General features: G+C 40.1%; 1 protein-coding gene across 4 annotated transcripts in view; it reads left to right on the top strand.

Annotated features, from left to right (window-relative positions):
* The first annotated feature begins 2966 nt into the window (after positions 1-2966).
* KAT6B (lysine acetyltransferase 6B) overlaps positions 2967-27855 on the top strand; it is a 109962-nt gene continuing 85073 nt past the window's right edge. For 3 of the 4 annotated variants that reach the window (XM_053983652.1, XM_053983654.1, XM_053983655.1), the window contains exons 1-2: positions 2967-3304; positions 10483-11373. In XM_053983652.1, the coding sequence (XP_053839627.1) occupies positions 10753-11373 (621 nt within the window). In that variant the 5' untranslated portion in view covers positions 2967-3304; positions 10483-10752. Of the gene's footprint in view, positions 3305-5109; positions 5151-10482; positions 11374-27855 lie in introns of those variants that run through there. The other variant, XM_053983653.1, reaches the window with a different exon arrangement.

Raw genomic sequence — 27855 nt, forward strand, 5'->3', positions numbered from 1 at the left:
TCTCCAAAGATAAATAGGGATCTGTCACCATACCAACATGGACAGCTACATAATTGTTTCTAAATATGTAACAGCCCCACTAGTTCTAATGGAATTGCATCAGTGATTAAACCCCTCACAGGGAAATTCTTAATATGGCAGTAATTTCATGCACGAGAATTTTCTTACTGATTTCAAGCAAGTGTTCAAACTCTAATTTGGTGTTCTTTTTTGTACACTGATGAATTTATTCTGCACATGTCTGGGCTTTATTTAAGCAGCAGTCTCCAGCATGTCTTACACCACAGCCATACAGAAATTTTCAGATTTTGATTTTTGAGAACTGAATTTAACTGAGACCATGCAGAGCCTTTACATTCTTGCTTTCTCTCACTTGTGATCAAAAAATAGCAGTGTTAGTGCATTTTTAGAATAATTCTAAGGACTTTTGAGGAGAGGCATATGCTTACTACGTACTCTACAATGTAGATGTACAATCATATATATTTTTCCATGGGGGGGGGGGGGCAAAAATCCTGTAAATAAGATTATTTGAAATATAATAAAAACAAAGAGATTAATAGAACAAAGTGAAATGGGCCAAAGTAGATCTTTCTACAAGCATACATGGGAAAGTTATTTTGATTTTAGATACCCTTTTTTAATATTAAGGACCTGATTTTAGCACATGGAATGGGTGTATTCAATGTATAAGTGTTTAGACACCTGTTACTCCTTGGGGGAATTAGTTTTACTTCATCAGTTTGCAGGACTTCTGGGAGAGAAATCCCACAAATACTGCCCATAAAAGACATACTAAAGTGTAAATTTTATTGTTTGCACTAACTTCCTTGATGGGCTTATTACTTTTCCATAGGTATTTTTAATATAGACTTGAGGGCATTTTCATACAATAAACCAAAAATATTTCTTATCTAGATGACAAACCAAAATGCTTATAGACATTCTCAGATCCAAAGCATTCCAGGTACTTAGGTTTCTCTGTGTAACATGCACGATCTCAAACTGAACTGCACTAAATTGCCATGATGCAGCTCTTTTGAAGTTATAATTTTGGAAAATAGTATAATTTACAGTGACAGTGGATCTGAGTTTGCTGGACGATGATTCATGTATAAAGAGTTCATGTGCTTAACTTCACAGTTTACATAATATCAGGTACAGCTGTAAATGTCAAGATCCGTAGAAGTCTCTCTGCAAACAAAAGGTTCTTGAATATGTTAAAAACTGGAACACAACAGCCAATGACATATCATCCTATAAAATTTATTTTTAGGAAAAGAGTTAAATTGAGAAGAAAGAATGTAATCATTTAAACCAGAGACTTTTGTTATTTTTCTCTGTGCTATTACTTATGTCTTCACGACACACTCGTAATTTCAAAATGGCCAAACATATTATCGAGTTTTCTCCACTGTTTTGTTTCCTGAGCTGGGATGTGGCCATGCCAAGTTTCAGTTTCAAGAAATTATTTTTATGTTTTTACCACTAACCAAGTTGTAAATTTCCCGGAAAGGAAAAAAAAAGTTTCTGATGGAAATGTTTACACAACATTCAGAATAGTGCTGCAAATGTGACGCTGTGCTACAAATTGTGCTGAAATGATTTATAACATTTCCAATAATTTAAAAACTATTTTAAATCACAGCCAGGTCCTGCATAATGCATGAACCTCGACGGATTCTCCAACAAGTATTAGGTCACTACACATTTCAATTTCCCTCTTTATGTTTAAAAGGCTGCATCTGGCAGTTAAAAGTCTAAAACCTCAGTCAATGGTTATGGTATGATAGATACATGCTGGAATATTATTTTCACCCGGTAGCTTTCTGTAAGTAGGTCATAGAATTTTACAGTGCTCTGAAACATCACCAAAGAGCTTCCTTACACAGGATCTCCAGCAACTGGCTCTGAAAGAAGTTGCACTAAACCTTAATGTTTTTTTTTAATTATGGAAACTTTGTTTCCTTACTAGTCTACATGCAGTGCATCATCTAGGGAAGATCTTCATAATTTTTTGTAGAAGGTCATTTTCCACCCACTCTTGAGGATATTTTTTAGAATTTTACTTTTATATTTTCTTATTCAGGACCAGATATTTTTAGAAAACTTTGCAGGCAGGCACCTAACACAACATGTCATCCACAAGATGTGGAAAAGAGGATGTTGAGGAGACATCTGCAACAATTATGTTTCAGGTTTGGGACAATGAGGAATGTCTATCTGTGCCTGCTTGAGTAGATGCTCAGGTAGGTACTCTGCCTTTCCCTCCCTTGTGTGGTACCCTATGGGATGTATCCCATGGTATTTTGTCATGCCATGCTTGGGTAAAAAGTGATGTTTGGGTGAAAAGTGCTGTTTGCTGGCCGTAGGTGAGAAAACCATCACAAGGAGTATTAAAACCCAGGAGTAGAACTCGATGGTTCTGATGGGTCCCTTCCAACTCAGCATATTCTGTGATTACTGAAAACTTGACATGGTGAGAGGCCTTTGGCAGCAGAGGTCAAGGCAGCATGGAGAAAACCGAGCTTTAAGTCCGTACGTGTTATCACCTTGTTCTTTAATATATATTCCTCGGAACATCTTGTTACATGTACAAACTCAATGGGAGGACAACATCTGTGATTTGTTCACGCTGCTTCCGTCCCTCGGACTAATTATGGAAGGCTCAAGCACAGCCCTCTTCCCCCGGCCCGGGGGAGCGTTCAAGCCCCAAAGGCTGCCTGCGGGGGTGCTTCCATCGACACAGCTCAAATCGCCCCACGTGGGACGGAAAGCCCAGCGCGACCCCCCGAGGGCGGCTGAGGGCCCCCGGGAGGCGCCGGTGGCCACTTCCCCGCAGCCGCCTTCCCGCCCAGGGGACGCGCCGCCCCCCAAACTTTATCGCCTTTCCCCCTTTCTCTCTCCCCCCACCCTTTTTTTTTTTTTTTTTTTTTTTTTTTTTTTTTTTTTTTTTTTTTTTTGAGGGAGAAAAGGTGGGGGGAGCTCAATTTCCCACTTGCCAACAGCAGATAAAAAAGTGGGGAGGGACCTCTTCTGTCACAGCCTATGTAGATTAACCTTTCAATTAGCTGTTATCAGGTCCTGTGTCTTAGCACCAGTCCTCCCAATCTGCGTCCGCCCGCACCGGGGAGGCTGGAGGTCTGGGGTGGGTTTCTGTTTTAATTTCTAAATTAATGATAATTGCTCGCGTGGCTCCCCTCCCCCGCCGAGAGCTGAACGCGTGTGTCTGATCTGCCCGTCCACCTTTTAGTATTTTGAAGTGAGAAGAGGAGCCCCGCGGAGGAGGAGGAGGGGAGACAAGGTATTCTCTCTGTATTCATCTTCTTTTTTCCCCTCTCGCGGAGGGGCTTAGGGAAGGTAACTGGTGCAATCAATCCGCTGGCTGGGGATTCCCTCCACCCCCTCCCCGGCTCGTCTGGCTCTCCTGGCTGGGTCTCTTCAGTGTGTATGTGTTTGGGGAAGGGGGTGGGGGGAGGCTGTGTTGTTGTTGTGTTCCTGGCTCTGCTTGCAGCCAGGAGAGAGAGCGAGCGGGCGAGCGAGAGACAGAGCGGAGAGAGCGAGCGAGCGAGAGAGAGAGAGGAGCCGCGATCGCGTTTCAGGGGCAGCACATTCCGCAGGAACCGCTGCTGCAGAAACACACACGGGCAGAGAAAGGAGGTCATTGCAAGCAAAGGGGGGAACCTGCATCGGAGGTTAGATTCCCAGGAGTTTATGCGGGGGATGATAGGGAGCATGCGATGGGGTTTGTTTTGCATTGGGTGACAGGCTGCAATTTGCCATAATAACCCCCTTTCCCTCCCCTCTCCCAGCGCAGGGGGCTTGTCACTAGGCTGGGTACTTTTTTTCCTTTAGCGTCGGAGGCTGATGCACGTGTTTGCAGACACTTGCGCTGGGTAAATGCATTGCAATGCTCTGCGTTTTGCAGGGGAGGGGGAGCAGCAGCAGGGGGTGATGGCTGGGTTGGATGGGGTGGGGAGAGGGGGAATGGAGTGGCGGAGGGAAGCAGGGGATGGCTGAGGTTTTTGTGTTGCATGTTCCCACCCTGTCTTTCTGAGGCGGCAATTGTTCCTTCGCAGACGGGGTGACAGAGAAGTCCCCGTGCTTCGCATGGCGAAACTTGCAGGGACCTGCATGTGGCTGCAGAGCCGGGAGTCATTGTCGTCGTCCCCGTTCCCACTCCCTCCTCCCTCCCTCGGCGGTGCGGGGTGTGTGTGTGCGCGATAAGCGGCTGCCAGTGCCAGGCACCTTGGGAGGGTTATGCTGGGAGCGTGCTGTTCCATCTCGCCCGCCCGGGCGAGTGCCAGGCTATGAGGCACGCGCGTGACGCTCAATATTTAAGCCGGCTCATTAGTGTGTGTCGCGCGCCCGCCCGCCCTGCCGAGCTGGTTCAGGCGGCCGCCGCCGGTGTCTCGGCAGCGCTCGCGCTCCCGAACAAACTTCGGGAGCGAGCGGGTGGGGCGGCGGCGGGGGGGGGGGTGGGGTGGGGAGGCCGGGGGTGGGGAGGGGTGGCGGACGGGCGGCAGCGGCGGCCAACGGGAGGGCGGGATTGCGAGAAGTCCCGCCCCCGCACCCGGCCGGTGGCCAATCGCGAGCGCCCGGGGCCCAGCGGGGAGGCGGGCGGGCGGGCGGGGCGCGCGAGTGTGTGGCGGCGGCGGCGGCCAGTGTCGGCCGCCGGCCCCGCCCCCTCCCGCCGGTGGGCGGCGCTGAGCGCGCGGGGAAGGGGCGCGCCGCGTGAGCGACGGGCAGCGCCCGCCAATGGGAGCGCCGGGCCGGTTGCCGGGCGGGCCGGGGCCGGTGTGGGCGGGTGACGGACAGCCCCCCCCGGCCCGTGAGCGCGCAGCGGCGTGCGCGGCGCGGGCCAATGGCGGGCGGCGGTGGGCGGGGCGCGGGGTAGGTAAGGTTTTAATGAGCCTCCATTGGGCTGTAATCAGTGTCATGTCGGATTCACGTTAAGTACAACAGGGCGAGACAAAATGGCGGCGTAGGTGCGCCGAGCCGCGCGCGGCGGCAGCGGGGCGGTCGCGGCGGCCGCGGGCGGCGCGGAGCGGGGCAGGCGGCCCGGCGCGGCCCGGCGGCGGGAGCGGCGGAAGAGCCGGCAGCAGGGGGAGCCGCTGCGGCGCCCGGAGGAGGCTCCTCCCCCCGCGGAGGTGAGTGGTACCGGGGGGGTCTCACCTGCCTCCCGCGGGGGACGCGCGGCCGCCGCCCCCGGCCCCGCCCGGCGCCCCGCGGTGCGGGTGCGCGCACGGCCCCGTCCCCCTGGGCTGCCCTGCCCGCGGGTCGCCGTGCCCCGGGGCGCAGAGCCTGCGGGCTGGGGGTTCCTGCCTCGGGAACGGCAAATCCCGGAGCAGGGCGGGCAGGGCGCAGAGCCAGCCCCGGCTTGGCCCCTTCAAATGCAACAATGCCTTGGCCCGAGGCTCTAGGCGTCGCACATCTCCGTGGCTGGGCTGGTACTGCAAAAACCTTAAGGAAGTTGGGGAGGGGAATAGTCCAGCTTGGCAGTGCCACGTTTTGGAAGTGATGTTCACATTGTGTGTTCTTTGCCCGGACCTCACCTCTCATACTCTGTCACTGAGCATTGAAAATAACCCCCTCTGGCAAGAGCAGACGCATAACCACCCCTGCTGTTGCAAACCACTATCCCAAGAAGGAATGTTTTCAGTTGACCTTTTTCCAGGTGAACTCTTGGCAGTGAATGTTACCTTTCCATATTTCCTGCTGTTCTCTAGTACTGTATTTTACAGTGCTCAGAACTTCCACAGGAGAAGGTGGGAAAGGTGAATTTGGGTGATTTTGCTGCTGTCATGTTGTGCTGATGCTGCTTCCTCTGGTGGCGCTTGCTGCTGTCATGTTGGAAATGATTTTAAGCATATGATCTCGAAGAAGCTTGTGGGGTATCTCAGAGCACAAGCACTTCCATCAGTTCGTTTCACATGTGCCACTCTTCTCTCCACATCCCCGAGTCTTTGGTGCAGTTTTGAAGTTACTGTAGTGTCTACACATCTGTCTTTTTAAAGCATATAGATGTGTCATTGCTCTTTCTTATTATTGGAAACCATATGCTGTGTAAAGAGTAATACAATAGCTGGCTTCATGACCTGAGTAATTTTAAGAGGGATATGCATGATGGGAGTCCTTACCAGGATCTGCTTTCTCCCCATCTCTTTGCAGGCCCATGTATTTTGCAATAGCAAAACAACTATCTTGTCTGTTTTGCATCATTAATTGAGATGGCGGTGGAATACAGAGTTGATTAGATACAGAATTCTAAGTAATGGCTTGGAGCAAGGAAAAATGGCAAAAATGGAATGTAATGGCAGTCTCTTCTTCCTCCTCCTCTGCTGCAATCCTTACCTGACCCTGATGCTGCAGCAGAGAGCTGGCCTGCTGCTGCTTCTCCGGAGTGTGTGCAGAGCAGGTAGGAGGGAGCAGAATGAGATTGAGCTTCACAGGTCACCGGCAGGTTGCACAAGTTGCTCTCATCTCCCCCAGCTGCATCTTCTTCTCCCTCCTTTCTTTTTGTTTTTGTTTTTTATAGCTGTGTTAACCTCAGTTTTTAAAAGTTTAACTGCATTTACATTTATGAAAGCTTAAGCAAACTTTTCATTAATTAAAAAAAACAACCCTTTAGATTGTATGTTGTGTTATTTGTGTAGTAACTTTTGGTTTTAGTTATGGAGAGAAGCATGGCTTTTTTTGTTGCTGTTTTTTGACTACACTGCTTGTTTTCACAATCTGGATCACCTGGAAGCAATTCCAGGTACTAGTTCAGTCTAAAAACTAGCTTATTAGAGGATTATAGGATTACTGATGACACCTGAGATTGAAGTGTTCAGTCACTGCCTCCTTTAATTATAATCATCTGTGCAATAGGTGTGTGCCTTATAAAGGGCACATTTGCATTCATTCTAAATCCCAAGCTGAAATTTTGCAACTTCTTTGTATTTATCTGATAATTTATGACTTAGGTAAAGGGACAAGCCTTGACTAGAGATGGTTTTTCATGTTTTAGAGCTAATGGGTTATACTTCACCCTCTAATGCTTCTGTTCTGCAGCTCTTCAGTGGCAGACTTGTTAATAGATTTGGTCAGTAATATAGTACATCCAAATTTTCTCAAATGTTTTTATTTTCAAAATAAGATACCATAGACCATAGAAGTTGAAATGTGACAAATTACATAGAAGGAACTTCATGACTGTTGCCATAAAACTTGGAAGTTATCCCGTGGATTTTAACAGTATGGAAAATCTATTTTGTGATTGAATGAATGCTGCTGAGGGTGAGTAAAAGTTAATTAATTACAAGGGGAGGAAGATTAATAAATAGATATGAGTACCTAAATAGACTAATTTATAATCACTTCTTTAAAATGGTTTCAAAAACTTCCTCAAAATCTGTTTGGGTAATCATCACACTTTTTTATATTAAATTATGTATGACCACCTATCTGTAGTTTCTGTAGAATTGCATTCTAAACTTAGAAACCTGATTGTAACTTTGTATTTCTGAGTATCCTTTGATCTTGAATCTTGCAAGATTGTTTCTAAAACAATTTATTTTGTCTCAGCTAATCACTTTGCATGCAGATGTGTGTGGTTATGTATTGCCAATCTTGTATCAGTCTGTCTTGGTTTCTGAAAGATCTCCTTAATTTATAGCTCCAGGATCACTCACCCAAGTCGTTTTGCAGGGAAAGATGTTTGTTAGTAATAAGTTATTCTGACTGTACTGTGTGGCATAGCAGTCATGGAGGTCAGGGGGTTTTACTTCAAGTTCACGTGCGCTCAAGTGCCAGACTAAGCGAGGCTCTAAGCTGTGGCAAGACAATTTAAAACTTGGGTTGGATGCACTTTGCATGGTTCCTTAAGGCAGAATGAACTTGGATACTGTTGGAAGGTGTCTATTTAAGATGTCTTGATTTTTGCTCCTGAAATACCCTGTCCAGTGGATTGGAAACTCTGTTCCTGCTGATCTACTCTGCTGGGGTTGATTTAGTAGGTGCTAGCATGCAGGAGGTTGTATTACATGCAAGGAGTTTTAAGTAAATAAGTGAAAATGTAGTTCTGAATGTATATGGCTGTGAAATTCCTGTACCAAGCAGTAGACTTTATATGAAGATATAGGTTTATGCTAACCTTGTGCCACAGTCATTGGCCAATAAAAATTCCTGTAACCCACATGTTATAGCATTTATACTGAAATGTTCATCAGTGTCCAGGAGCTTGGAACAGACCCTGTACTGTGTGTTCTGGAATTTAATGGAACTGATGTGGTTGCTTGTATGAAACTTAATACAACAGTACTGCAGTAGATGTAAAACCAAGACAAGTATGTCTGACTCAGCAAATGCAGTGTTCAGCATTTAATTAAATCGTGACAATCTTAATGAAGACTTAGAGAGGAACAGACTAACTAAATAACTTTAAAAGTAGCTTTCTAGGAATCTGGGGCTTTATATGTAGCTACAGATAACTTTCAAATCTATAGGAAGAGTTTATGAAATAGTCTAAATGGGAGTGAGCCTCCACTATATATAGGGTTCTGCTTTGCTGTATTATTGTATTTTCAGTGTCAGATTTGTGAGAGAATTTGTAGGATTTATAATACCATGGAAACTTTCCTTCCCTATATTTCTCTGCATTTTGTAGCTACAGTGTTATTTTGGAATTATCTGAGAACAGTGAGTATAAACAATTCTGTTAGGGAAAGAATGACTTTTGCTAGCTGAAGTAAATAAAAACGGTCTGTTTGGAGAACAAGTTATTGTTTGCTTACAGATATTTGAAATGCACAAAACTGTTATCAAATACAGCTTCCATGAGTATGGTCTGGAAGCAAGAAACAGGATCCAATCCATGTAGATCAACAGGGTTCAGTATGTGAGCCAGTTAAGCGTTCAGGCTCTGCATTTGCATCAGGAATGTGTCTTTTTCAGTCTGGCAGTCACTTGAATTTTCATATTTATAAATCTGAAGTTGTTTAAGCTTTGATCAGGTTTGAAAAGGACAAATTCATAAAATGAATTGATTAATATTGATTGTTTGGGTATAGAAAAATTTTATGCTCACCAGTAACCAGCTGCTCTTTTGTTAGTAATTCTGTTGTGTAGGTATAATAATGTGTGAAACATGAGCTGGAATTTATATTTAAAGAAAAAAGTTTAGGGCCAAAAGTATGTGTTGTTGTACTCTTTATCTTTGTAGTTGCAGAGGAATATTTTTATGAAGTTGAAAATAATTTAGATTGCTGTATCAGTTCAGGGTTCTTTCCTAGCTATAATTTACTCAAGTTTTTGAGCATGATTTAAATGTTCAAAGGATGGCTAGAATAAACAAGTAAAAAATGACGTCCAGGATTTGTGTAGTCATAGGTGATTTTGTTATTTGTAGGCTGCTTGCCATAGCTTTATAAATATACGTGCATATTAACTAAGTCTAAATTTTTGCTCTGAAACTGGTGGATCGTCTACTTTACAAGATAACCCATATATTGAGAATGGAAAATTTTCTCTTCTGTTTTTTTGTTTTCCTTTGATTTGAAGTAATTATGCTATTCTGTTAATGCCTTCAAAAGCTCTCATACTTCATGGCAGAAAAAACTAATACTTCAAATATATTTGTTTAATCATTATGCAATTCCTGTCTAAGTTTAATTTGTGAGACTTTAAATGGTTTTATTTTTTTCATATGTGTTCCTAGAATGAATAAAGTCCTCATCAAGATGTTCTTTCAGGTTTCTTAAATGAGTTTTTGTAGCCACTGAATTTTCTGTTGGAGTGATGTATTCCATAATAAGTAAAATAAAAAAAAAAAAGTTAAACTGTGAGTCAATAAAACATTTTTCAATGTGACCTCTTTGCACATCTTTGTGCTGACAACCTATTTATGTGAAAATGCCTCCTGTTACTTTGTTTTCATTTCTCTTTGTGAGGATTTGTATCAAAAATGCCTCTGTGCTGCACGCCTTAAAATGAGAAGTGCTTTTATGACGGCTTTTGGTTTTGTAGGTTACCTAAATATTAATCAACATGGCAGGACACTTAGAGACAGGATGCTCTAAGAATTGGAAGTGATTAATAATTTATCTTTCATTGGTTGGGGTTTGGTTTTCTGTTGGTTTGGGTTTTCTAGTGCGTGTATAATCAGCGTAGAAATGATCCATAGGCAGTTTGTTTTAGGGAGTCTTTTCAGATGCCTGACTGAATGGAAATTGTCCAACAGGTCAGTAGTAGGTTAAGTGTTGGGGTGATGAAATTTAGGAAAACTAAATCCACTGACTGTTATGAGAAGCAGTAGGATTTTATGATGACTTGTTTCATGTGGGGTGGGAACTGACAAATGTTTCATATAATATCACAAAGATTTTTCTATACTGCAGCATCTATAGTATGAACACATGTCTGAATGCAATTTTAGTTTTTAATACTTTAGCATTAACTGTATTCTCTCCCTGCCTCTTGTTTTCTTTTTTCTTTTTAAAGGTTGCAACAAACTTTCTTTTAAGGAGGTACCAGTGTCATCACAGATGAACCCCTTCTACATTTCAGTAACATAATTGGGAAGTTTCAGTCAGCAGGTATTTCTCTGCTTTTTCCGACTCCTCAGGGTGGATATTTTTGCCATGTGTCCAAGCAGTGTGTGGAATCCTTTCATTTGTGTTTGAGGTGTGAACAACCTCTGAAAGATCTGCTAAAAGGATAAGGAGGAACCTCTATGGGTAACTCTTGGCTGGAAACAATTACTGGTCAACCATGGTAAAACTTGCCAACCCTCTTTATACGGAGTGGATTCTGGAAGCTATACAAAAAGTTAAAAAGCAAAAGCAAAGGCCTTCTGAAGAGAGAATATGTCATGCTGTTTGTGCTTCCCATGGATTAGATAAGAAGACTGTTTCAGAACAGCTGGAACTTAGTGTTCAAGATGGTTCTATTCTTAAAGTCACGAACAAAGGTCTTGCATCCTACAAGGACCCAGATAATCCTGGACGGTTTTCATGTGTTAAACCTGGCACTATTCCTAAATCTGTTAAGGGATCTAGAGGAGCTTGTAATGAGCTCCGTAATGTGGATTGGAATAAACTCTTGAGAAGAGCAATTGAAGGGCTTCAAGAACCTAATGGCTCCTCCCTGAAAAACATAGAAAAGTATTTGAGAAGTCAAAATGACCTAGCAAGTATTTTCAACAATCCTGCCTTTCAGCAGAGGTTGCGGCTGGGGGCCAAACGTGCTGTGAACAATGGGAGGTTACTGAAGGATGGTCCTCAGTATAGAGTCAATTATGGCAGTTTGGAAAACAAAGGAGCTCCAAAATACTCCAGCACCTTCCCAGCTTCCCTTCCACCTGTCAGCTTATTACCCCATGAAAAAGACCAGGTAAGTCTGAAAAATGAGAGCTAATGAAATAATGAAAACCTGTTATTGTTATCCTTTGTTTATTTACCTAATACAAAAGTAATGATTATTCTCGTGCTTTATTTACACATTTAAATGTATATGAGTGGGGATGCATGTCCAGGATTTATGCAGAATCAGTTCTGGTAAATGAATTTTACTTGGCTCCATATGTCCTGCCATTCTGCATTGGATAGTTTGCTTTGTGAATTTTCAGTAGATGAACAGAGCAGCAGGGAAGAGTACAGCTGTATGCTCTGTTGTAGGTGTGAGATTGTTCTGTCTTGCCTGACAGGCTGGTGTAGCTGAAATCTGCAGTGTGATTTGATTGTGGCCTTTTACCTTCATTTTCTGACAGGATATACAGATTTTCTTGTGGTTTGATGGCCTGAGATGCCACTGGTAGGACTTGTGATGTTTAAGACCGCTAGAATTATTATTTTTAATGATATTTCTATGTGGATAGTGAGCTTTAAAATGTCAGTTAATAGAAACTGGAATTATTGTTAATATTCTAAGAAGAGAAGTGAAGGTGTTAGAGTGACAATTTGAGCTGAACTGCAGTATCCTCCCTCTGTTTTACTTTTGTTGTGCTCCCTACTTGGGTTTATTTTTCCTATTACTTGAGTCTTGTTTTGAAGTTAATTGTTCACAGAGTTTCAGCCTTGAGGAAGAAAGGGCTATCAACTAGTTTTTTGTTTATGAAAGGATAGTGTCAAAGATATGTCTGCAGGCACTCTTTGATCATTTCCCATTAGTATGGTGAAATGTGTTTGGAATTTTCAGTTTTCTTTGGGAGAAAGAAAGTTACCTGTTGTAGTCTTAAAATACTTGTAAGTTGATGGTTTGGGGTTCTTTGTTTTTTTTTTTTTTGTTTTCTTCTTCTGGCTGGTCAAGTTTGATGGCAGTTGTTTTAGACACGGAATAGTGCAGACAGCTTTGCTGTTGTAGAGGTGCCACCAGTGTCTCCTAGAAGCTGCATTATGGTTTTCAGTGGTCGTTTTCCTTTGATGGTGAGATGCTGGAGGGTGCAGAGTAGAAAACGCTTGTGTTGGAATTATTTAGTGAGATTTTCAGGATCAGTTGTTTGGGGAACTGTCAGAGGTGAGTAGTTGTAGCTTTATTTTTGTGAGCTTCTCTAAATATATGTTAAATATGATTGCATTTTTGTATGGATATCTATTTCTGTCAAATTGGACTTCTCAGGTATTTGAGGGACGCATGGAGCTTCACACTTTATAATCAGAATGGAAATTCAAAAATGCTGCATACTGTGCAATTACTGCTGTAGCTGTACACTGTAAACATTTAATTACTTGTAGTGATAAAGCTGTTTAAGTACTTTGAGTTTCTAGTGTAATTCTGATACTGTAATGACATGAAAAATTTGAGGGCTGGAGGACTGAGCAACCCAAGTAACACAAATTTTGTAGAAACAAAATTCTCCAATGTTAGGCTACCTACTGGGACTGGCAGCCTTTGCAAGGAATGTTAGTTGGGTCATGTGCTGAAAAAGCCATTACTGCCATACTAAAATACGGGTATAAGGATAAATCTGTCTTCTAGAAGTTAGCCAAACAAATCTGTTCTCTAGCAAGTGCTTTGGCAAGAAAGAAGCTTTCATTTGGGTGCCTCAAAATTAGCAGTGTGACTTGCGTGTTTAAAAACTGGCATACGGTTTTTCCTGACAAAAATAGTTTTGATGTGAGGTTGGTGAATCAGTAGTTCCATGTTAGTGTAATTTACCACTTAGTTGTGCTAAGTTGCTGAGGTTACTGAGCAAATATATAGAGACTTGTTTTAAATACGGGATTTTTACTTTTACTTTAAATACGGGATTCTTTACTATGTATGGCTTTAAATGCTTCAGGGACAATTCTGAAAGTAAGTGTACATAAGTTGTCCCTGTTATTGGGATATGACTGCATCTTCATTTGAAATTGATGTTAATTTGTGTATAAGCAGGATGATATTGCAAGAAAACTGTTAGGCTATTTTTTTTTGGAAGCATTTAAGTGACAGTATGGGGCATGTCAATATTATTTATTGAAATTAATACAATAAATGTTGGGAATGGCTAACGTTTTGACGAGGTTGGTGTATTTTAAAGTTTCTTTGGCTCTTTCTATACCTAGCACAAGTAAGAGATGATTTCTGTTGGAGTGGCTAATTTTGTATATTTGTTTTGTTTTGTTTTTTTTATTTTCAAATTCTAGAGGTGATGTTCTAGTATGTCTTTTGTTGACTTTTCTGGAGGAAAAGAACAAATGTAAGGATGCACAGAAATGTGTTTTGATGATTGTGGAAGTTTGAGTAAATTTGATTATTTCTTTCTGTAAAGCATAATTAGCATCTCATCAGGATGAGACAGAAGACTTGGTCCATTGGAAGTGCATTAGATCTCTGCCTTTGTCAGTCTGACCATTAACACTCACAGTACCAAATGCAGACTCTAAACCTTTCTTCCTGAGTGAAAGGTGATCAGAAGAGTTACAGTATGGCCTGTGTGGGGCAAGATGGTTGTGTTGTGTGTGGGTTGTTGTTGGCTTGTTTGGAGTTTTTTTTGGTTGTTTGTTTTTGGGATTTCTGTTTTTGTTTGCTTGCTTCAAGCACCCACCCAAAGCATCTGAGTATGCAGTGCACTGAGAAGATAAATACTGTTGAAATGCAGTGTCATGGAATTTAGTTTTGCAGACCTGGAGCCTTGACTATGTGACAGGAATGTTGAGTGGTTTGCATTCTGTGAATACTTGGAACAGGAAGCTGGAAGTGCTAAACATTTGTCTTAGTGGTGATGCTGTGGAGCTGCTTTTCTCATCCCTATTAACTGGGTGATCCAATTCAACTAGATATAGTTCCCTTGTTTCATTCAATTTAGAAATAGCTGCAGTTAGTTACAGAAATACATAAGCAGCCATGTTTCCTCTTGTTATCCATAGGCCTGGAAGAAAGAATTTGTATAAAAATGGTGTTTCAAGTGTTATCCTGATTTTTCTGGATTTGGGCAAAGTTGTATCAACTCTTGAGTTGCAGCAACAGAAAGCATGCAGTGCAGCTGTTCAAATTTTCCCCTACTCCCTTTCCATTGCCGTGTGTGTGGAGGGTTGCTTTTCTCTCTCTGAATGAAGATACACAAGTACAAGGTTCATGAAGGACAGATCTTGTTGGAAGGTCAGAAGCTTTTGGCAGCTATATGGTGTCTAGGTGGTACATTGTAAGTGTCATGAGTAGTATATATTATATAAAGGACTTTTCAGTTATCTGAAGTATTCTGGTGGCATTGCTCACTTGATGTCTGGACAGGTAACTTGAATCAATGCACTTCAAAAGGTGCCTGATTTAGTGTTAACTGGATGTGTGAAGGACAGCACCTAGCCAGAGGTAGAGCTGCCTTAAGAATGAAGGAAGACTGAAAACATCTTCAGGATGAAGACTTGCAGTGTCTTTTTTTATGTCTTCGGAAAAAAAAAAAAAAAAAACCAGAAAAAAAGTCCTCCTCAAATAAAGAAACAAAAAAGCAAAAAACACTACACGCACAAGTAAGCAGAAAAATAATTCATTCTGTTGTGCAGCAGTTTGATATTCACTATGTTGCAGTGCATATTTAAACAATTTAACTGCTCTTACATATTCTTCCTTATGCTCAAGAGTACTGTGCATAGATACCCTCCCTTTTGCTTCACACCTTTTCTCACCAAGCATTTCCTGAAAAGGGCTGTATGAATATGTTAACCAGAAAATGCAGTGTAAAAACTGGTTACATAGTAGGGAAGGGTGTGAAGAGAGAGGAAAATTGAGTGATACTTAGCTTTTCAATAAGCCTTTGAAGCATTAAAATGCACTTCTGGAAATGCAGCAAAGTGGTATTTAAAACTTATGGTTAGTTTTAAGAACTTTAATGGTGTCAGTTGTAGAATGGCAAGATTGCTGATGTTTTCTGTTTTCATTGCCACTTGGACAAGTGCTAGGAAGGTTCTGCAGTTTGGAAGCTGCATGAAACCTAGTAAGTCTTGGGAGTTAGCCATCTCCTGAGCACAAGTGCTGTCTGACTATAAACTCAAAGTCTATTTGTCAGCTTTTTATTTGCTTATTTTTATATATAATTTAAAAGGATAATTTGAGCTTCTAAAGCTGAAGTGGCCATTGTAACATTTTCTGAGGGCTGTGGGAATGCATAGTGTATCTCAGCAGTTTAATCTTTGCTATGTTCAGAATAATTAGTACTTAAACTTCAAAGATAATGTTCAAATGGAGATGGCTTAATGTTGGTTCTCCTCAGTCCTCTGTTGAACAGCTCAGCAACTGTGATTTTCATCTGATTCTTGGCATGAAAAAATTCACTAATCTCTCTTTCATTTTCAGTTTGTCTTTCTAAGCTGACTTTCATGCAAAACCAAACTTGTTTTATTAATTTTTCTTACCCTGAACTCCTATCTAATTTTGTTTTCACTGGCCTATGTACATTTAGCTTTTCAAAGTGTAACTTGGCATGGGTTGAATTTCAGTTTTCTGGTATGTATCTTGTGCCAGTGCAGACACTGGGTGTTCCTCCTTCTGTCTTTCAGGCAAAGGGCCAATCTATAGCGAATTGCTTTTTTGGCATTCAGGCTCCTCCTTGCTCAGTTTTTAAGCTTCCTGCCTTCCTGTGGGTAGGCAGCAAGACAGCACTGGTTGAGATCTCTTACTGCTTCTGTCCTTTAGACTTTCCACTGTGCAGAAACAGAAAAGGGAGGCAGAAATGAATGCACAATGCAGATTTACACATAAGGGGATATTCGTAATGTTGAACTTTGGGAGCTGCCTTTATGTGGTGTTTGGGCTTCTGAGGGTGAGTCTGAGCACCAAAATACAGTGATGGGAAGGTTTCTAGAGTGTCTGCAATGCTACAATTGAAGTGACTGTACACAGGGAAATAAAAAAGAAATTTAGGTTTGAACTTTGTCAGTCCATAAAATACTGTTGTCTTAAGATGCAACCTTTGTTTCTCTCCTCGTAACATCTTCATAGTGACAAAATACTGAGGAATGTTGGCATTACTTGGCAAATATGAAGTCTCATGTTTGTGTTTCTCATTATTTCAATTCACAAGTTACCTTTATTTCTTGGAAGGGTGGCCTGCACCCTAACTGTGTGTAGATCTGGTCCTGGAAGTTCTGGCATGATTGCTAGGTTCTGCTGCTCTTGCATTTTGGGGTGTTTAGGTTTTGGATTTTGAATATTTTTGGTGGGGTTTGTTGTTTGTTTTATTTTGTGGGGTTTTGCTTTGTGTGTGTGGTAGTTTATGCTTTTGTTTTGGTTTATCCTCCTGTTCCTGTAGCTTCTGAAATGCTAAAAGTGCCAACTCTGTGCATAAGCCAAGGGGACACTTAGATCCTTTTAACACCTGAGATACTGGAGCTTACCAGAAATTGAAGTGGAAAATTCTCATCATCCCATATTGTGGAGAAGCAACTCATACCACTGTATAGATGGATATATATGGCTTTGGGGGCTTATTTTTGTGTTTTACAATTCAGCACATTTAGACCAACCCAAGAAGCATATTTGTAAAAATTTTCTTGAATTGTACAGTGAAAAGTAAAGTTAAATACTGCTGTTTCCTGAATTAGATTGGTCTATTCCTTCGTAAGGCAGGGTAGAGGTTAGTTTTCAATTTCTGATGTGAATTAGTTTCTGCAAATAGGGTCGTATTTGCAGTAGCCTATAGATCTGTGAGGGAAGACCCTACTCACTGTTTTTTTTCCCCCAAGCTAGATGTTCTGTGTGATGTGCACGTGGTTCTTGTTTATTGCAAGGAGTGATTCCAAACCTTCTACTGCAAGCTGTTTAATCCTGAGGTGGGCTGAAATTTGATTCTTTTGGTTGTTTCCCTTCAAAATTAATTGGTGTGGGGTTCTGTGATGAGTCCTGTATTGAAACTGACAGCAGTGAGTTAAAGAAATCCTGTGTAGTTCCAGCAGTTCTATTGGTGTTTATTCATCTATGCTATTTTCTGTTAACTCCTCTGTCTTAACTGGGAGTGACATTGGATTCCTAAACTGTGCTTAGAGGTTTTACTCTTTGCATTTTCCCTCCCAGACTAATTTTTCTTCAACTAGTTAATGCACAGATATCTCCATCAAAATTCCTTCTAAAACAGAAATACCAGAAGGCTGCCTTAGAAATAAGGAGAGCTACAGAGCATCGTTTCTCAGTGCTGTTTTCTTATCTGTTCAAAGTGTCTTTGCTCTTCAATGAGCATATAATAGTGACAGTCTTGACTCTTGGGTGTTTTTTCTGTGTCAGTTGAAATGTGATAGCAATTCCGTGTTGTTTCTTATTGCTGCAGGAACTTTATTGTAAAATGTGATGAGAAATCTTGATAACTTGCAGTTGAAGTTGTCTGCTATTTTTGACATGTTATTTTTTTGTCAAGAAACATATCAGGTATAGGTTAACTGCTGATTAACTGCAGTTTTCCAATTTGGTAGTTGGAAATGACATAAGATTCTTACTTTTGAAAGAATTTCCAGCTAGCATTAAGAAAAGACTCAACTGGTAAAAACTCTAAATTTTTCTTTACAACTTTGAATCCATTTATGGTCCTGTTAACAACTTGGTTCTCTGTATTCAGGACTATATTTGCCTGGGTGTAAGGACAGACCCATGATTTGAGGGCCTGATTCTAGCCAGGACACTGGGACTGTATGGAGCCAAGTGGATGGAGTGCTGCTGCGTGCTGTACTGGAACAACAGTATTAGGGCTCAGATGATGGCTGTAGAATTTTGAACATGATGGCATGTCAGATCAGGCATCACTTGGCTGACAGATCCACTGCTGTCCTTTGTGGTAAGCTGGTAAGAGACAAATCAACTTTTAAACTAGTGTGACTTCCTTCAGTTGCTAAATTACTTGTATTTATTGTTGTTTTTCCCAATCTGCTTGTACCCCTCATTGAGGAATATTATTACTGGTGGTGGATTTTTCTGTGGGCTTTTTTTCCTCTCCAGGTTCTTTGTGAAGAGCTTAAAGTTCTGAATTTGCAGGCACTGCCAGCCTTCTTGAAATGAATGGGTGTGACCTGTTAACAGGGATGCCTGTGCAGGCAACTCCAGGGCTTCTGGGCTTAGTTCCAGGTTTGTGTGGATTATTTTGACTTCAGGTTGTCCTGTAGATAAGATGTTACATAAGGAAAAAAATCCCATGTGGTGAGGGAAACTGCAGACCTGTAGATTGTCTGCTCTTATGCCTTGTCACTGCAGTACTACCTACCAATAGGCACGAATTTCTGCTTTGTCAAGTTTTTTGGCTCTAGAGGGGCAGAGTTCCATTTTTCTCCCCTCGTGGTTGTGGTGGTACAGTCCAGCAGTTACCAATTAAAGCAGTTCTAGGTGGCATAGGCTTGAGACTTCTGGTTCTAATTACAAGCAGGACTCTGGCACAGGAAAAAAGCTATGTATGATCTCAGCAGAGGTGTCTGGTAGGCATGGCTGATGTTTCCTCATCGCAGAATAGAAGCAGAGCTAGCTTAAGCTGTGGTGAATTTGCCACACATTTTCCACATGCTCTCCAGGAGTTAATTTCATCACTGGTGGTATTTTGAAGTTGGCTTCAATTTCACATCTGTTTTTTCCAAAACGGTGCTGATGAGTGACTGTAGTTTTAAGAACTAATTTTTATGTAATGTCCATGTATCCATGGTAACACTAACTAGCAGTGTTTGCATTTGGCTCAATAAAAGACAAATGTCAGTGGCACCTGCATTTCAGACATAGAGCACAGGCAGTTCTTAACGAATGAATAAGTAAAATCATAACATTATTTAGGGTGGAAAAGACCTCAAAGATCAGCAAGTCCAACTGTTAACCTAGCGCTGCCATGTTCACCATTAAACCATGTTCCTAAGGGCTGCATCTGCATGTTTTGTGAATGTTTCCAGGGACAGTGATTCCAACACTTCCCTAGGCAGCAGGAAGTATTTACACGTAACAGTTGAAAGGAGTACAGTCAAGACAAAATTGCCATAGATGTGTGGGACTGTTGTGTTCAGGCACCTCTTTCAGAACTGTGTATTGGGTGATTGTAGTGGAGATGGAGACTGCTGTTTTTCAGATGGCAAAATAATGAGAGGTGACTAGCATAAGTTGCATCGAGGGAAATTGCAGATAGATGAAGGAGAAAAACCTTTAAAATGAGGATAGAGACACATGGAACAGGGACACAGAGTAGCTACAGTATCCCCATCCTCAGAGGTAATCAGAGTTGGATAGGTAATGTCCTGAGCAACCTGACTGGTAAAAATGTGGTAATACCTCACTTGCAAGTAGTGTGGAATTATTTAAAATGCTTAGCATTAGTGGATAATGAGCAGTAATTAGAAAAGACATTATACAGTTAAATGGGTGATGAAAAAGTCAGTATTTGAGCCTGAAAAGATTCTTAAAACCAAAGTAAGCTCTGTTATGATCACTGAACTTAATAGTAGCTAGTTAAAGAGTTCTATGCTTATAAAGGCTGCTGTATCACTCCCTTCTATTCCAAATTTAAGGATATTTAGCTTTCCCATCCTACCTTGATTTTTCTCTCTTGACCTCTGAATGCTAGTATGTCTGCTGTAGGAGTCGGTTTAACAAGAATCTGTTAATGGTGGAGGAAGAGGACAGTGCATTGACTCCTGCAAGTAAGTATTTGGTTATCAGTCAGTTTATAAATATAAACATGGAGGTTAATGTAATAAACGATGGGGTTATACATAAACATGGTATTTTCTGGTCTGAATATTTTTGCTCTGTCTTGCTCTAGCTCTCTTCCCTTTCCTCTTTATCCAGTTCTAAAGACTGAATGTCAAAAAAAACTTATTAATGCTGTTTTGTAAATATTAATATGCTTTAATATTGGAAAATTGATAGTAAACTAAATGTACTTATTTTTATGTGTTTGGCATGCATTCCACTGATCTAGCAAAGGAGGCTTTTGGATGTTACAGATGTTTTCTGAAGGTCTGAAATTTATTGATAAATCAGTCAAGAAATGACTCAAACCACATGAAGATGGGTTCTCAAGGTAGCAGCATGTGCTAAGTGCCTATAGGATGGTCTGTTGCTGCACCTGGATGTGTATGTTTTAGCTACATTCAAAAGTATTGGAGCTTAGGTTCTCTTGGAAGCCAGTGACTTGGTCTGTGACTTAGTCAGAGTTGCTCTTGTTGGATTACTTGAATTCTTGTCTGCCATACACTTAAGGAAGGAAATGGTTGGTACTTGTGTTCAGTAAGTTCTGTGCTTTGCCATTTGGAATTTTTGTGACAATGGGCAGTTGATTTTGCTTTATGAATTTGTGCACTGTGTCTAAAAACCAGTGACTAGCTGCTCTTCTTGCAGGCATGTTTTCAGCCTTTCATTAGAGAGTTGCAAGAGCCTTTTCTGATCTGAACACGAGATGGGTGGTAGGACTCTTTTATTTGGATTAATAAACTACTGCAGCAATCTTCCTCTGTGTTCCCAGCTTCCTATGCTGCTGTGAATTCAGGATGATAGCTCAATTCTGACTGAATTGAAGTAAATAAATGTGGCTTTATTCAGCCTAGGATTGACAGATTTTGTTTTATGTCTTCTGGAAAATACTAGTGATGGAAGAAAGCAAAACTGCTCATTATCTGCTAACATGAACCAGAATCTGAATGACTGATGTTGTTTCTTTCTCAATATTATCTTTGGATGTATTTTGAAGAGGCCTCTGCATGACTTGTTTTCTAGAGGAGAGCTTGTAATATAGCTGAGAACAAGCTCTTTCCATTTCCTGATATCTGTCTGGTGCTAAAATTCTAATTTGCTTGATATTTTGCTAATGCAAATGAGTTTTGCTAAAACAAGTGTATTTCTAATTTTATCAGAGGTTTTGTATGGAATTTACTTGTAAAGATTAATGCCTTGAAATTTTGTATTTGTTCCTATGTAGCAGGGAAGGGAATCATAAAATAGTTTTAGTAGCTAAGTGTTATTAACATTGAATCTCTTATTTTGCTTTCCTGTCAAAAATATTTATCTTTGTTTTAGTGGACTTCTGTCTTAGCTTTCAGTTTCTTACAGCAACCTTAATAGCAAATTCCTTCCTTCCCCCACAACACATACATGTTTACTTCACTCTTACTGATATCGTGAGACCAGCAGCTTCAAATAAGGTTAGCTTTTGTCTTTTATGTGCACAGCTAGAATGACTCCCGTTGTTAGTGCTTTCTTAGGGCATGACAACTTGACTTTTTCTTATTTAAGATATGTATTTAATAAATTTTACCAATTAGAGTAGACATCTGTTTGGAGATCAGCAGCAATCAAAATCACTTGTGAAGAAATTGTTGGCTCGTGATGCATCTAAAATATTTCTGGAAGTTCAGCTTCTTTTAGCTGTTGCTAAGAGATAAATTTTCATTGACATGAGTGATGTGAGGACATGTCAGCATGCTACCAGTTGTTTTATAGGCAGTCAGCTCTGCCGCCTTGCAGATGGTTGGAAAGCTCTTGGTGGAGGGTAAATGTGTGCTGATTATCTCATTGAATTAAGGTAACCTTTTGTCGTTCATTGAATTCTGCAGAGCAGGCACTGAGCAGCTGCTCTGCTGTTGCATTCTGGATTTAGTGAGTACAAAGATTATGCTAAAAGGTGTTTAGTCCTGTTCCAGGTACTGAGCATTGGACTACTTTAAGAATTTCTTATTTTGTACTAACTTTTAAGTGTTGGTGTCTTACTGGATTGGTAACTGTGTTCAACATTTTAACTAGACTGAGCTTTTCAATTTTGTTGTCACCACATGCTTATTGATCTTTTCAAACTTTGAAAGCTCTGCCTTTCTTCAAGTGCTGCCAAGGGGAGCAGCTCTTGTTTCTGCCTGATTAGACTTCCCTCAAATATAGTTTAAGCAATCTGATGATTATCAAGTTAATAAGTACGTTTACTTTGGATTACATTTATGAGTGTACACCTAATCTGTGTGAGTATATTTAAAGGTCATAGTTCACTGTCACGTTAAAGCTTCCATGTAGACTTCTTTTCCCCATCCTTTAGAAAACAAATTAGTACACAGAATTTTATTAAGGACTGTTTTCCAAGATTCAAAGTATTTAGTTTCTAGAATTATTTTGGAAAGGGACTGGGGAAGGAATTATAGCATTCCCAAAGTACTTGGATTGCAGAAAACATTTCTGGATTGTTAGTGTTTACGCACTTTTTCATAAAACAATCAAGGTCTTCAGATCAGTATAGCTCTGTCCAAGAAAACTCTGTTTTCTAAGGATCAGAAAGTGAGTTGTTGTGAGAATATTTCAATTGCTTCATAAGTTCAGTAGGTAAAATATAAATCAAATAAGGTATTGTTCTGTCAGCTATTTATAAAGGAGTGTGCTTATGTACCTTGCTATATAGAAGGGGATAATAGACACTTCTTCATATAGACCCTATGTTTAAGGGTTGGTATCTAATGCATGTTATAGAAAAATGTTTTTCAGATCCAGTTTAGGTTCCTCTTACCTGCCCTGTTTATGTGTGACTTTGACTTCATTCCTGAATGCTTTGGAGGTTCAAATATGTTATCAAGTATATAATGTTCTACAGAGTTCTTAGGTTTCCTTTCAGCCCACATCGTACACGGATTAGACTCCGACCAATAAACAATTGACCATCTTCCATGCAGTTTCAGGAAGTGTTGTTTCTGTAGAAACTATATTGTTCAAAAACTAGAAATTCTGTTCTAATGCTAGGATTATAATGAAAAAGCTGATTAAAAATCAGTATTTGGGGTATAGAATTTAGAAATGAATTTATGTTAAATGAATTTTGTTACATAAAGCAGTAACACAGTGGGATATGATATTCTCATACACAGGAACTGTTTTTTTCTGCTGTAGAAATACTACAGTCAAATGATACATCTTTGGACTTACGTAAAAAGGAATCAGCTTCATATTTGTTTCATTACCCCCAATATATTTTTTGCCCTAGTAAGCAAATTGGTTTCCATTTCTGAAGACAGTGCTAAAATACTTAGTGAAATACATTCCATCATAAATGTTCAAAATAGCTTCTCAGACTGAAGAAATTGCTCTTCTCTTGTACTTAGTGGAGTTTTTATGGATTTTTTTCCTTTGCCTTTTAGTTTACTGAAATGCTGACATCTAACTCCAGTACATTTCCAATAATTCCTTTCTACTTCTGCTTTGTGTCAAACAGGTTTCTTTTGTCACCTTGTTTGTATTTTGAAAGTTGATGATATAAAAATCTGAGATGTTGTCATAGCTGTAAAGAATGGTCTGCTTAGCATCTCTAAGATTGCTTCAGTGTTAAAACTATTGCGTAATATTATATATGAAAATTAAGTCTTTAATCTCTTAGCAACCTTCCCTAGAATATATTGCATGACTAAGGGAAACTGATACTAATTCTTTCTTCAGGCAAAGCAGAGGAAAATAGCTCCTGCAGTGGTATCTTTCACTTGTGAGGGACTGTAGCCTCATTGGAGATAAAGATGATTATAAGGCAGGTTGCATGATGACCTCAAAAGTACAGCTTCCAGTATCAGAGTTGGAAATGGCAGCTTCTCACACAGCCTGGGTTACAGCACTGCTGTTCCTTGCTGCTGTTACAGTCCAGCCCAAAATGGCTCAGATAAGCTTTGTGCATACTTGCAACAGCTTGGAACTCAGTTATATGATCTAGCAGTGCCCTTCACCTCTGATCTTTTTAAGGCCTGTAATAAAGACTGCTTGCTTTTGGATAGCTTTTCAGTCAAATATTGCAAAATGGTACAGTTGGAGAAAAAAACCCTTGAATTTGTAATTTTAAATTTAAACTGTTTTCTTGGAAGGAGTTTCACTGGGAGGAGGTACCACAGGGAATAATGAATATTACCATATATCACTCTTCATTGAAAACGAGCTGTAAGACTATAAAGTCAGTAAGGGAATAATTAAATTCTTAATTGGAGCTGATATCAGCAGAGATACAATGACAAGTGTTTTGATACAAACAAAACAGCAACGGGGAAGCATGACTTAGAACTGCCTTTCAAACTAAGGCAGCAGCTCTTGCTTTTTAAGAGCTCTGTGAAGTTGCATTTGTTCTGCTATACTCTGTTGTTATGCTGATTTTATATACAAGTAAAAATATCAGTTTTCCTAAGAGTTTTTAATGTAGTGCTACAAGAAAGTAATGTTTATATTTTATTTGCATTTTATTTACATTTGTATTCACAAACCAGTAAATAATTAGTCTACAAAAATTTTTGTATCTCTATTTGATCCAGCTTATACCATCAGCACTTATTCCTGCTGTGGTTAGTACCACAGAAGAGAGGTTTGTTATTTATGCTCTATGCTTGGTTTTTTGCTTCACAGATTTGCTTTTTTAAGCTTCTCCAAGAGTAGCATAATCTAGAACAGATAACCCACTTAATGAAAACAATAGCAAAACACAGAGGGGTTTTGTTTTGATTTTAAAAAAATATTTTTTAAAAATATATTTTATGCCAGTTTAGCAGAAGTAAATTGAAGGTATTTTTTGTGAATAGTGTTGGTTGTTTAGCTTCATCAGTGTACAGCTTGAGGGAAAAGCTATAGTCAATACTTCCTTAGCAGCTTCCATTGAGGGTACTGGCAAGTGTCCTGTTATGAAAGTAAGAGGCAGTAATGTTTAATCTGTATAAAACCTGTTCACATACAATTAAGCTACATTCTCTGGGTTAGTTTGCCCAAATTACCAGTTCATATTCAGACTCTCTACTTCCTAGGTGATACCAATATCAGTAAAAACAGTATACTGTGGGGTTTTTTTGTTACTTTTGTTTTGCTTTGAATGCTTCTCAAGAGTGTTAATTAGGAAGTCACAAATACAGATATCTCAAATCATGGAAGAAGTCCAAATATTGTGTCAAAATGGACAGATTTCATTCTTCTAAGCTTGTGACTACTTTGGAGACTTGAAACTGAGCAGTGATTCTGTGTACAGCTGTTTCTGAATTTTTCCCATGAGGGAACCTTAACTGATAAGATCTTAACATAGGTTTTGTGGTTTGCTCATAATTAGGGGAAGGAAAAAGCCAACTATGATTTGAGTTTGCCATTGTGGTATAGGACACAGTATAGTTCATGCTGTTTCCTGTCATGCAATAATCTCTATTAGGTTCTTTTGCAGAGTTTAATATTTTTATATTTAGCCTACAATAATTTGGGGAAATGAGACACATATATGGGAAGTGTTGGACTGTTCATCTGCTGAAGGAGTAAAAAACCAGGTTTTATTTCACCTGTTTCATTGGCCCTACCTTTTCCCATGCACCTATCTGCCTTCCACCATCAGTTCACACAGCTCAAAAACATAGCTGGTTTGAGGCCCTGACTATGTGTGTGTATTTTTTGACTGAAGTAAAATTGAGTAGAAAATGCAGACTTAACATGCTGTTTATGTTTCCAAAGTCTAAAATCAGGACTCATGAGTCCCTTCCCATGGTTTTTTGTGCTTCAGAATCTGCAGTGCTAGTATTTGTAGCACAGGTGAAGCTTGAGAATAGTCTGTCTAGTGTGTTGGCTCAAGAGCTCAAGTTTCATAGCTGGATTAAAATAATCTTTTTTGGTCATGACTTGTAACACTGGATTAAATTCTGACTAAGTTAAATAGATAATCCATTAAAGTAGAATCAAAAGTCTGAGTGAATGCAGTGAAGACAGTTTTTAAGAGCTTAATTTAATGCTTAATTATTCTGACTTGGGAAAAGATTCTGTCTTGAGAGGTATGATGCAGATGCTCTGAAGATGGAAAGGTTCTTACCTAGATTACAGGCAAGCACTGTTCTGCAAACAAATAAAGAATGATGGAATTTTGTTAATAGCAGGTTATTTGAAATTGAGTAGCCTCATTTATGCTGCAGAAGCACTTCTGTAGTACTGCAGTTTTCTTCTGTTTAATGTCTGAAATGTACCTGATTTAAGAAGATCCTGACTCTCCTCCATGATACAAGTTAAAAAGTAACCTTTCTATACAGAGGACCATACTGTTATCCTCAGCTTTATTAATATGTGAATGTAGCTAATGTATGTTCATAACAAACTTGGAATTCCTTTTGCGGTCACTGATTACAGGACTCCAAAGACTAGCCTCACTAGCTGCCCGATCCGTGTCTAAGGAATGCATTTCTCTTGAGGTTGGTTTGTTTGAGTTTTTGTCTTGAACAGAAATATTCAAATACTTTTAATGGAGTGCTACAGACTTCCTATTTTTTGCCCAACATTCCACCACAAAGGTCACTTTCTTCCTCATTAGTTAGAGCATACTGAAATTGTAATTCCATATGATTAAAGTATTGTTCTTTTGTTGTAAGGCTTTGCTACAGGTTTGCTTTTGTATTTGTAGCAGATTAATGCAAATATGTCATCATAGGACACTGATAAATGATAAAATAGTTTAAATGATAAAATACTGGGCTTGAAGGAAAAGATGATATGCTGTGCAGCTCTGTTGCATTGCCATGCTGTTGTATCTTGCAGAAAGGAGCAAGGTGTTTGCCTTGATTTTCTTTTCCTGAATTTGGTTGGTACAGATCTTCATGTGCGAGGTCCATAGTGACCTAAATCATTTGCATTCTTTTGTGTGTTGAAAACCTGAAGTATCTTTAATGGTGTAAAACAGGAATGCCAAATCAAATTGTGTACAGGTTTTGAGGTGGAATCTTCCCTCTTTTCCTTTTCCCCGTGGATCATGTGGCTTTGTTGGAAAAAATGCTTCAGACAGTGCAACCACAGCACCAGATGACCAAGGCAGCTTTCCAAATGTCATCACTACTGGTATCAATCTACCTGTGAAAGCTTCTGGAGTCATTTGGCTAGTGTGTTATCCTTGATAAAATACATTTGCTCTGGAGGAAAATGGCCTGAGTGCTAACAGGTTTTTCTGTCCTGGCTGGCAGGTTTACAGGTTAACATGTTAGAAGTGCAACAACTAAAGAGCAGAATTTTTTGCCTCCTAACAGGAAGCTGCTTTGTTGCCTTTCCTTGTGTTTTGGGATTGGGTTTTCTGTTGCTCCTAGTTAATGCAAAGAAAAATCCTTGAAATTGTCTGAAATTCCAAGCCACCATGAATATACCTGATGTGCAAATGGTATTAACAAAACCCTAAATCCACAATAAAAAGCTTTATAATGCAATTAATGAGTATTGTCCATTAAATTCCAAGGAAGGTGTGGAAAAAAACATAAAAGGAGTTTTATTTATTTTCATGATATAGAATAAAGGATAGACGGGGGGGGGGGGGGGGTGGGAATACTACCTTCCTGTGAAAGTTGTTTTCCATGTGTAGGTACAGCAGCACAACATGTTAGATTTCAAAAACTTTGCTTTTTCCCTTTGCCCTTTGATTTGTAGGGCTAAACACTCCTGCATGGTAGTTGCAGGTTATTGAGTCCTGTCTTTTCTAATACTGTGTTCTCCTTTGATTTATGAATC

The sequence above is a fragment of the Vidua macroura genome, chromosome 8 (assembly GCF_024509145.1).
Source record: "Vidua macroura isolate BioBank_ID:100142 chromosome 8, ASM2450914v1, whole genome shotgun sequence".
NCBI lineage: Eukaryota > Metazoa > Chordata > Aves > Passeriformes > Viduidae > Vidua > Vidua macroura.